The sequence below is a fragment of the Dama dama genome, chromosome 5, assembly GCF_033118175.1.
Source record: "Dama dama isolate Ldn47 chromosome 5, ASM3311817v1, whole genome shotgun sequence".
Classification (NCBI taxonomy): domain Eukaryota; kingdom Metazoa; phylum Chordata; class Mammalia; order Artiodactyla; family Cervidae; genus Dama; species Dama dama.
This window is the reverse complement of record NC_083685.1, coordinates 116,589,005-116,600,846: the sequence shown is the minus strand read 5'-3', so window position 1 is coordinate 116,600,846 and position 11,842 is coordinate 116,589,005. Positions and strand designations below refer to the sequence as shown.

The 11,842-nt window shown below is 46.9% G+C and overlaps 1 protein-coding gene and 1 non-coding gene across 2 annotated transcripts in view; one reads left to right on the top strand and one right to left on the bottom strand.

The window, feature by feature from the left end:
• MARCHF10 (membrane associated ring-CH-type finger 10) overlaps window positions 1-11,842 on the top strand; it is a 96,976-nt gene that overhangs the window by 73,667 nt on the left and 11,467 nt on the right. The window contains exons 7-8 of the mRNA XM_061144313.1: window positions 2,822-2,988; window positions 5,671-5,780. Coding sequence (XP_061000296.1) covers window positions 2,822-2,988; window positions 5,671-5,780 — 277 coding nt within the window. The remainder of the gene's footprint in view (window positions 1-2,821; window positions 2,989-5,670; window positions 5,781-11,842) is intronic.
• Window positions 4,556-4,628, bottom strand: TRNAW-CCA (transfer RNA tryptophan (anticodon CCA)). The gene has a single exon. It is a non-coding gene; the product is annotated as a tRNA-Trp (tRNA).

Here is an 11,842-nt window from a genome sequence, read left to right as displayed (position 1 = left end):
ATTTGCACACATCTAGAAAATTAGAACAAAACCTAGGCATCTGTATGACTACCTTCCAGCAGACAGCTCACTGGAGCTTGTGAGCCCCTCACCCACCCTACCTCCTCATGTCCTCCCTTCATCTCCTCCCTCTTAACACCCCGTGTGTGTGTGTGTGTGTGTATGTGTTAGGTGCTCAGTCATATCTGACTCTTTGCCCCTGGAAACCATTCTTGCACTGAATTTATAATTCCTTTGCTTTTTATCTTGCTGCTGCTAGAAGTTTTTTGCCTTATGGCTTCACCATGTGAGTATATGCACGCCTAAACAACACACTGTGTATACTTTTGAATTCTGTAGAAATGTTACTATTATTTTTGAACTCCATAGAAATGGAATAGCTGTTCTTCTGTGACTTGCTTTTCCCACTTATATCATTAGGCAGATGCATCCTGGTTAATATTTTCAGGCTTTAATGCATTTGCTTTCACCACTACAGACCACTTCGTCACAGAAATATACCATAAGTCGATGGACGTTTGCGTCTTCTACTGTTTTCTGTACGCGGTGCTGCATGATCATTCTTGTAAACGTTGTCTGTCCTCCGGGATATTTATGTAAGAGTGGATTTGCTGGGCTGGTGGGTAGCACAGCTTCCACTGTGCAAGTTAACATACTGTCTCAACGATGTGTACAATGATGTGTACGATGTGTACTGTCTCAGCGATAGTTACACTCAGCACAGTGCATGCTAAGTCACTTCAGTTGTGTCTGACTCTCTGCAACTCCATGGACTGAAGTCTGCCCGGCTCCTCTGTCGATGGGATTCTCCAGACAATAATACTGGAGTGGCTTGCCATTTCTTCCTTCAGGGGATCTTCCCGACCAGGGATTGAACCTGTGCTCCCTGCAAGATGAGTCAACTACTGGACCACCAGGGAAGTCCCTCTTGACTTTTAAATGTTAAACAGCCATCTGTCTTTCTTCTTTTATAGAATGCTTACCTATGTCTTCTGCCCATTTTTCTTTTAGAATATTTTTCTTTTATGTTAAGAATCCTTCATATATATATATATATATATATATGAACCCTTTATACATTCTGGCAACTAATCTGATCCTTTGACAGTTATATTTTGGACATATCTTTTCTCAATTTGTATTGATAGTTGGTATCTCCTCTTTCTTGATGTTTTCTTAATGAAAATAAATTCTTAATTTTAATGTAGTCAATTGTATCCATCTTTTGTATGGACTGTGATTTGTATCTTGTTGTCTTAATTAAGAAATCCTTTGTAACCTGGAGTCATTGTGGCATTCTTCCTACTCTCTTCCCAAATCTCTACAGTTTTGCTTTGCATACTTAGGACTTAATGTGAAATTAATTTTGGACTTAAGTGTGACATTTAATGTGTGGTGTGAGGTATGCATTGTGAATACCCAGGATCTTCCCCCTGCAGAGCCCCATCTGTCATATAACAAGTGTGTAAGTTTGTCTCAGGGCTCTCTCTTCTGTCCTATTGGCCTTTTTGTTTTTCCCTAAAGAACATCATCTCAATGACTGCAGCTTTATAAATTTATCAGAGCAAAGCCTCCCTCTCCATTTTGTTCCATAGGAATCTTTCACTATACAAACACTTAAGCATCAGCTTGTTGGGATTTTCATTGGAATTGCATTGAATCTATAGATTATCTGGGGGAGTCTTTTTTTGATAAACATGGCATACTTCTTCTTTTGTTGGTGACTATCACGAGAAAGTGTAATTCTGATCCTTTTCATTGAACTTCCCTTTCTTGGGGAGAAAATTCTCTTAAGAAACAGCATACTCTCCTATATCCAGAGCAATGGCTATTTCTTCCTCTCTGTTGATTTTAGTCTCCAACCAACTTTCCTTTCCATGACTAGACAGTCCCCAGGCCCATGAAGATTCTAAAGAACAAAAAAATAGCCTTGGGCTTCTCAAAAGCCTCCCTACAGAAATATCCACCAGCTATTCCTGACTTACTATTTATGAGATACAAATATGTTTGCTTACACTTTCATTAATTCCATCTTCATCACATACCAGCAGCTTATATTCTGGAATGTCAGCATAATTCACTGGCAAGGGTACTGGTGAGCTCAGGTCCAAGTTCACTGGTTCATCATTCATCCCAACCAGCATCTACTGAGTGGTCTGCACCTGCCGATGCTCGACAGGCTCCAGATGCACTTTATCACCATCCCCTGCACCCAGGCTGCCCTACCACCCTTGTAAATAGGTAGCAGTTGTCAGATTATCCTCATGGCTTTCCACTTGAGGAAACAGACCTGGGAAGCTTAAGCAGCATGTTGTTAAACTCCAGGAAGCCTCAAACCCAGGCCTGCTGACCACAAATCCCCCCACGCTCACCTCCCCGCCACACTCACTAACAAACCACACCAGCGAAACCCCACAGTGGCCGAGGTGTGGAGAGGGGCTCCTAGCCTCCGGCTCAGTTTCCCTCTGGAGTCCTTTCCCAATCTCTAGCTGTGTGATAGGAGCGCTGGGTTCTCCTGGTGAGCTGCACCCATCGGTAACTGCAAAGAAGCCTGCCAAGAATCCACACGCTTATTATCAGGAACCATGCTGCAGGGTCGGAGGGAGCAGTGGGTGAGCCCCAGGAAGGCACAGCGGTGGAGATTGTGCTCCCTCAACCTTCCTCCCTCCAGGCTCCCTCTGCCTCCACCACCCCCCCTCCCCCTGGCCCCAAGGATGATCTGGGAACTAGTATTTGTGGGAACTAGTATTTGCGGAAACTAGTATTTGTGGAAACTGCCGACGTGCAGACTCCTGGTGACGAGAACTTGTTTTCCTTTTAGTCTCCTGGAGGAGGATTCCGAGGAGGAGGGAGACTTGTGTCGCATCTGTCAGATAGCCGGGGGTTCCCTCACCAATCCTCTCCTGGAGCCATGCGGCTGTGTGGGAAGCCTGCAGTTTGTTCATCAGGAGTGCCTGAAAAAATGGCTGAAAGTGAAAATAACATCAGGTAGGTGGGGAAGGCGCAAGGACACACGTGCCGCAATATGTAATTAACACGAGGCACCGCCGTGTGGGACCCGCGAGCCCCGACAACAGGGAAAAGGGGGGGCACCGTCCCAGGGCTCTTGCTGGCAGGCCCATGACGGACAGGATCAGGACTAAACGCTGCTTTCAAATTATGGGAGGAAAAGGAGTTGGTTTTGGTTTTAGGTTTTTGTTTTTTTTCAAGGCTCCGGGATGAATCCTGGAATGTTCTTAAATTCTACTCCTGCCTGAGGCCTGAGCAGAGATGCTAAGATTGTCTCATAGGAAGGAGGGAACTACAAATGGGCCCATGGTTGGGCCTCAGCAAGCACCCAGCGGTCAGGACAGCCGGTAGACCCCCAGCAAGACCTCCTTCCTTTCACTTGTGAGAGAGAGTGGGAGGTGTGGAGAGGTTTGACACCCAGAAACTGAGCCAAGATGCGTTTCTGGAACAGGGGAAGGAAAAGCGTACCAATCTAATTTTTCTAGCCCCACATTAGATAAAGACATTCCCATTGTGCTCATTTCGGTAGCTCTGTCTTTACAGAGCATGTAACTGGGTGTGAAGTCCCCGTTCTCAAACCCTGGGGAGGTTATAACCTAAATATAGCCACGTCAGTAGGTCAGCTGTAGTTTTCTTGGCAGAGAACAAGAAGTTTCTTTAAAATATTTATGAACAAGAGCAACTTGAACAAAAAAAAAAAAAAAAAAAAAAAAGGACGCCAATGCAAAGAAGCATTTACTTTAAAAAGACCTGCTATGTCTTTCAGAGTCCCCATCTCTGCAAACGTTTTACCCCAGAGCCAGAGGCTGTTTCTCTCCTCCACGCTCTCCTCCTTGCTTGTCATTGTGCTAGACGACCCAGGAGACCTAGAACTTGACCCTGTCCCCATGGGTTGTGGCCAGGCCCCCTCACCAAGCACAGCACACCATTTAATCAGGGAATGAACACTCGGGATGAACCGGTTAACTCTTCTCTCCCCGAGGCCCTTTCTCCACATCTGCAGAATAGTAGCGACTGCAGCCCAAGTTGCTTAAATGCATCTTTGCACAGTGAGCAGAGAACCTAGCCCTTCAGAGAGCAAAGAACAAGTGGATCTCAGCAGCTAATGACCCTGCCGTGCGATGCTTTATCTTGCTAGAAATTTGGGCCAATTAAACATCTAGCACAGAATAAAATTACTCATGAGATGTGTGATGAAAGTGCTGCTAAATGCTTATAAATGCCAATTCTGGCCTGGGTGTGCTAGGCAGGATTAGACTGGAGGACACATGGGACGATCCATAGCCTTAAGTATTACAGAATGCTGCTTAAAAAAAAAAAAAAAGAAATCAAGTCAACAAAATGCAGATGAGAGATCAGTGTTCATCCTTGTCTTTTGGAATTCTCTATTATTTACTACCTCTTTGTATCCCCACTGGGGAAAAGTAGAACTGGGTTATAAAACTGTACAAACCCCATCTTTACCAAATAAATTCAAGTAACTGATTAGTCTTCTGTATTCTTTTTTTTTTTTTTTGGCTATGCCTGGTGGCCTGTGGGACCTTAGTTCCCCAACCAGGGATCAAACCTGGGCCCTCTGCATTGGAAGCATAGAGTCCTAACCACTGGACCACCAGGGAATTCCCAGTTCTCTGTTTTCTAAAGCATTAAACAAACACTGGTACATCATTAACCAAAATGCACCATCATTAACCAAAACACACACCAGGGGGAAAGGACATATGGCATCACGTTTGCTTAGACATAACAACCGTAGATCTGCATCTTCCACTTTGCACTGAGGTATAGGATAAAGGGGGGAAAATGTGCTAATCTAGAATTCACATTAAAAAACAAAACTAAACAGGAGGACTTCCCTGGTGGTCCAGTGGATAACACTCTGTACTCCCAATGCAAGGGGGCCCAGGTTCAATCCCTGGTCAGGGAACTAGACCCCATATGCCACAACTAAGAGTTCTCATGCCACAACTAAAGGTCCCACGTGCCACAACTAAGACCTGGCATAGTCAAATAAATAAATATATTAAAAAACCAAACCAAACAAAAAATCAACAGCAACAAACCAGGAACAAAGGGAACCTCCTCCTGCTTCTTTTCCCAAATGAGGCTGAGCTCAGGCTCAAGTGTTCACCCCAGATATTGCTATACCACAGCCCACACATGGGCCTGGGGTCCCTCACTCTTCTCAATCGAGGAGTTACATGGGCAGAAGTAAAGGCAGATTTTTAAGCCATAGATCGAGGATAGCTTCTGCCATCAATTTGGTCCTTACTAATTTATTTGCTTGGACTTGCATTAGATCTACCAGGAAAAACATCAATAACATAGACCCAATGTTCACTCTTCTGGCAAACATTTGTGTTACAGACTCTCAGCCTCCATGTAGTAATTCCAATTTTATGAACCAATGTGTTTATATTTAAACAGAGAGCAAGACCTGTTATTTAAAAGTCACAGGAATTTCACTCATGGGAAGCTTGCATAATAGTGAAAACAATGACAAAGGAAATTTCAGATCTCAGGTTCAAGGTCATTTTCTACAGAAGATGACCCACTTTAAAAAGAAGGTCACCGAAACTCAGAATTCCTAACACATACAAATTCACTCTCAAAATGTCAACACCAAGAGAGTTACATGTAACAAGGTTCTTTCATTTTAAGGAGCAGATCTTAGCGCTGTAAAGACCTGTGAGATGTGTAAGCAAAGCCTACTGGTCAACCTGGATGATTTCAACGTGACTGAGTTCTACCAGAAGCACCAGCAGTCCCGGGTAAGAGAACTTCCTACATGCCGGGTCCACAGGCTAGAGCTGGGTGGAGGAATAAGGCAGAAAGGAGCTCTCTCTGATACAAGGACTAGTAGTGGAGGTGGGGTGCGGAGGTCCTGTGCAAGGCTCCTAATTCATCTCACTTCTCTAAGGAAGTCTGTTCCCAAATTGGACCAGAGGATTAGAAGACAGTCCCACTGCTGAGGTCCCACTACTGACAGGGACAAAGTAGGAAGCTGCAGTAGCTGACCAGACACACAGAAATAGGAAAAGTCTGGCAAGCTCTACACCCAAATTTGCTGAAACAATTGAAGTTGAATAGCCACAAGAGAAAAAAAAATCAGGGTCTTAGAGAAATAGTCCCCAATTTATATATCAAGTAATCTTGGGGGGTAATGAGGAACTGCTTTGCTCAGGGTTTAAAAACAGGTAAGCACCTACTTTGTCCTTTTTTTTTTTTTAAGCTGCACCCTGCGTCCTGGGCAGTGAAAGCAATCAGTTCTAAGCACTGGACCACCAGGGAATTTCCGTACTGTATAATTAAAAAAAAAACAAAAAACCTCTTGAATTAACTCTCCTGGGGCATTGGATTGCAATTCTAATACTGTGAAAGAGTTAACTTTAGGTGGGAAGGTGATTTATGCCTGGAATAATAGTTCATTGCCCAAGTCTCAGGCAAATGGTTTTCTGTTTAGAGCTACGCTGCTCAACATGGAAGCCACAAGCCACGGCTAGCTCACAAACAAGTGGTTATTTCCAGTCCAGGTGTGCTGTGTTACACACCAAATTTCAAAGGCTCAGTCCAAAACTAAGAGTCAATTATCACATAAATAATTTTATGTTATAGTTTAAAAAAAGTAAAGTTAGTCGCTCATTTGTGTTTCTCTCTTTGCAACACCATAGACTGTAGCCCGCCAGGCTCCTCTGTCCATGGGATTCTCCAGGCAAGAATGCTGGAATAGGTTGCCCTTCCCTTCCCCAGGGGATCTTTCCAACCCAGGGATCAAACCCAGGTCTCCTGAATTGCAGGCAGATTCTTTACCACCTGAGCCACCAGGAAAGCCCATATTATAGTTGAAATGATATTTAAAACATATCAGATCAAATAAAGTAAAATTATTAAAATTATTAATAATTTCTCCAGTTTCTTTCTATACTTCTTTATTGCGGCTCCTAGAAATTTTCAGGTTACATGTGTTGTTTGCATTGGTGACTCACATTGTATCTCTGTTGGGTAGTGATGATCTGGACGATGCCTAGCAAATAAGCAGTCAATAGATATTTATCTCAAATGAAAATAGGCCATCATTACCATTATAATTCAAGACTGACCTCCCTCATCATGAAATTAGGAAAAAAAAAATGATTAATAACCACCACTGTAAATGACATAATTTAAAAACCATAAAATCATTGTTAGCAACTGAAATGTCACTCTTCAGAGGAGTCACTTTGACTTTCAGATCATTGGCCTGTCAATGTGTGCATGCCAAGTCACTTCAGTTGTGTCTGATTCTCTCAGACCCTATGGACCATAGCCCACCAGCCTCCTCTGTCCATAGGATTCTCCAGGCAGGAATACTGGAGTGGGTTGCCATGCCCTCCTCCAGATCTTCCTGACCCAGGAATTGAACCTGATAACCCGCGTCTCCTGGACTGCAGGTAGATTCTTTACCGCTGAGCCACCAGGGAAGCCCTACCCTATATCCAGACCTTTTTTGTGCATAAAGTACAACAGAGTCAAATTGGTTCCCCTGAGTTTGGGCAGTCCTATAGTCACCTTTTTAAATCCTGGGTTATGGCTCCAGGAGAGAGTCACCACCAGCCTGTGGGTAGGGGAAAAGCTTCCATGGCCACCCCACTGCCCCACAGAGAGGGAACCGGGGGATAACTACTCCAGCCTCTCTCCTCCTGCCCTCTGGTATCCTCTCAGGGCCTCCCATTGGCTGAACACAATGGGGAGCCAGAGGACAAGGGAGCCAAGTAAATGCAATCCATAGAGATCAGCCTCTCGGCCGCAGAGCAGGGTAGAAAATGGAGCTGGAGGGGAAGATGGAAAATATCCAGCACACTAATTACATGACATGGAAGCAGAAAAGAGTTTAAATTAGTTTTGAGGAGAACTTGACAGGCCATCAAAGCCTTTTAAAAATGCCCTTCATTATAATCACAGGGAGAAACTAGATTGACAGACCCACCCTGGTGGGAGAACAAAGGTCCCAAGAACCAACGTGCAATATTTATCTGCGGATGGAAAGCAGCTGAGGGCTCACACTTTTATGGCAGTTCCGACTGTTCTGATGGCTGGTGGTGAATTTAATAGTGTCTGTTTGCTAACAGTCCGAGTTAAACTGGAGGCACTAGGGAAGTGTGACTTCCACAAGTTCAGAAACTCTCCATGGATGAAGATGGGAGTAACTGTGGTTTAGCACAAAGATAGTGAGGAGGGACTTCCCTGGTGGTCCAGTAGCTAAGACTCGGTGCCCTCAATACAGGGAATCCCAGCTTCGATCCCTGGTCAGGGAACTAGATCTCACACGCTTCAGTGAAGATCAGAGATCCCATGTGCCCCAACTAAGACCCAGCACAGCCAAGAAAAGACCAGAGAGGAAAAAGAGTGAGCCCTCCACACACAGGCTTTTGAGGACAACGCCCTCTAAGATAGCTCACTTAGCATCTGACCACAGACTGTGGACTTGCCCAGTAGGTACCCAGCCGGCACTGTCAATATTCCTTGAGGGGCTTGGATTAGTGTGTGTTTCTCTGGTTTGGTTCAATGCACCTGAGTAGGGCCAGCAAGAATGCTAACCGTGGCCTCTAACAAGGTACTGAAATCCAATTATCCCTCCTTTTTTTGGACACTGGGTGGTCCCCATAGGGTCCACCAGAGCTTGTTACCAGGCTCCAGGTGGCTAGATTAGAAACTCCTATAGGCTGTCTGGGGAGTGGCCCCATGAAGCTAAATCAGCTGGTGGGGGTGGCGGGGAGGCCAGGACCTGACCTAAGCACCTTGGGCTGTGGGCATCAGGTGGTCCATTTATTGGCCTGCTGGGGCTGGCATCAACTTGCTCCCACACTTATTCAAAGATGCCTGAAAATGAAGCCCAGCAGGCATTCCACAGCCACTGCCCACCTCCCTGCAGTGTTGCCCGTGAAGCAACTCCACATGCTCTTGAACCTGGAGGTGGGACTTATGATTGATTGATGGGTTGGTTGATTGGGTTTCTGAGCGGAAGGAAGAGCTCCTGGATGGCAACAGGTAGAGCTCCAAGGAATAGTCCAGGTTCCAAAATGGACCAGGAGAAAAGAAGTTTAAGAAAAGTTGAGGTCAGAGATTGTACACTCAAATGCCATAGAGACCAGGCAGGTTAACAGCTGCTCAGAATCTCCCGAGTGCCATCCTCTGGGAGTGGTGGCGACTGTGGCGGGGCAGTGAATACTCCCTCCAGCGGAAGGTGGTCACATCCTTCCTTCTTTCCTTCCCTCCTTCCTTTCAACCAGAGCACATCCACAGGCCAGCTTCTGCTTACTGGCTACCAACTGTTGATCCTTAGCTGAGAGCAGGGGGCTCTCAAAGATGGGCAGTTGCCAAACCAGGGCCCACAGCATCATCTGGGGATTTGTTAGACATGCACATTCTTGGGCCCCACCCAAACCCACTGAATCAGCATCTGGAAAAAAAGGGGTGTCCAGTAACTGCATCTAAAAGACCCTCTCAGTAATTCTGACATGTGTTAAAGTTGGGACCACTAGAGTCAAAAGTCATCACTAACCCCAAATTACACACTTTCCCCCTCATTCTTTGATCCATGCATGTATTTATTGAGCAATCATATCCCAGGCATGTGCCGGGCACTAGGAGCAGAGGGGCAGGCAAGGCACGTGTGGTCCTTGCCCCGAATCCTAGCTTTAGCTCTTGTCTGTTGCAGGATGTTTTCTGTTTTGCGAAATACCATGTCCACTCGTATTAGCTCATTTTGTCATAACGCCTTGAGGAAATGAGGCAGTGCAGAGGCTACAATTCTCCCCATTGATAAATGGAGTCCCCTTGCCCATGCACAGTTAAAAGTCTTTGCCCAACGTCACAGGGCATGGTGGTCCTAGGCTGCCCATTCTGGGATCCCAGGCTCCCTGTGTGATGGAGTAGTGTCCCTGCCATCCTGGCCCCTGCCACACAGGAGGGGCTCAGCGGGCCTCTGGCTGTCATTGCTTGGAAGCACAGGCCTGACCGTGCTCCCTCTCGGCCATGGACAGATGTCCCTGGACACACACAGCCACCTAATCCCCCTCACACCTGGGAGCATCCTTGGAACATATTTAACGACTTGCTAGAACTCCTAGCCAGGCTGTCTTTCTTTGAGCAGATTACATTGAGAATTTCCATCCATAACAAATCTCTCTGCCGAAATGGATTTGAACAAAATAAAAGGGCAGGAGAAAAGGAAGAAGAACATCTGGTAGGTGGGCTGAGTGCCCCCCTGAGCTCCTGCCCACTACTTCACGTGCCTCCCCACCCCCATCTCTGCTGTTGCACGTGGCCAGCAAAGTGTGATGCACATGGGCCAAGGAGGGTCAGGTCGGGAGCAACTCCAATAAATAATGCTCCAAAAATTAGCTCATCCTGCTCTTACCGACCAAACATGACGGATGGAACTCTCTGATAACAAATGCCTCCCACTTGTGGCTTAGGGTAAAAAGGATGACTCCAAGCTGACTATGAAATGCCTGCCCCGATTGGCCCGCCCGGCCCCTTTTGCCCAGCATCACAGGCTCGGCAAAGGGCACACACAATGGAGCTGGGCCAGTGAGATTTATGGCACCGAGTGACAGGTTCCCTCCCACAGACCAGAGCAGAGACACAATCTGCTGGAAGTGACTTTTCAAATGATCTGCAGAAAACATTAGTGGATATTTTCCCATCTGCATGCCTCCGGGTCTTATGGAGTCATAAAAAGTAAATGATTTCCCTGCACGCTTTGACAAACCTGATAGTTCCAAGCCATTTTCTAGCTGATTGATTTGCCATTATGCATCGGAGTGTCTGGGAGCAGAAAGGCTTCCTGGTGAAGCAGGCACTCAGGAGAGAGCCATCGACAGCTCACGGGAGACCCCCCACCTGGAAAAGTCAACGAGGGACAAGGCTTGGTCTGTGTGGTAGGTAGTCCGGGAAGGCTTCCCAGAGGCGGTGGTTCCTGAGACAGATGGCAAAGGAAGCACCGACTCCTGGGGAAGGTGGGAGGAGGCCTTTAACACAGAAAAAGGAGAAACGCGCCATCTCCTCTCTGCCTGTTCTAGGCCAAGGTCAGAAGAGAAAGGCTAAAAATAGGCTAACCGCTAAGGACTGTTGGCTGGAGTCTTTGAAGGCAGGTCTGTAGGGCGGTGGAGGGGGCTCAAGCAGTGACCTTGAGGCTGGTGGTCACCAAGATTCAGAGCTGGCCCCGATGCAGAAGGGAAGAGCACAAGGATCTTTGCTCAGCTTGAGCACCTTCTCTGGCAGCCGGTCCATCCTGGAAGGGGTGTGCTCTCTGCCGGCTTCCTGTGCTGCCCTCCACGGGATGGGAACAGGACGCCAGGTCTGTGAAGCCCCTTGGGCCTCCGGGGGAAAGGAAGGAGGAGGCGCTGAGATGCTACTGTGTCAAGGCTGAGCTTCAGTCCTCCTGGGAAAGCAGTCACGGTTTCGACCTTTCCCAAGGGTGATGTCAAGGGCCGTGCCCTCTGCCAGGGCTTCTAGTCCTCTGGGGTTTCCTAAGATCCTCCCACCCTGGAGATCTGACCCGAGGACAGATGGGGAAATAAAGCGGCAGACGGGGAGGAGTCATCACAAATCTGAGAGTTTATTGAAGGTCGAGGCAGGTCCACGGGGCGAGGCTCTGCAAGACAGACCGCCAAAGGAGCCGAGGACAGAGGTGTCACAGTCACTCGGATGGTCAGATCTTCCCTAGAGGAACCTCCCCGTGTTGTCAGCACCAGTGAGAAAAATACACCACCACCCACCCACCGAGAAAAAGCAAAGACATTAGCCAGTGCACGATGCGGCATACACAGCAAAGATGAAGGCTTAGGAC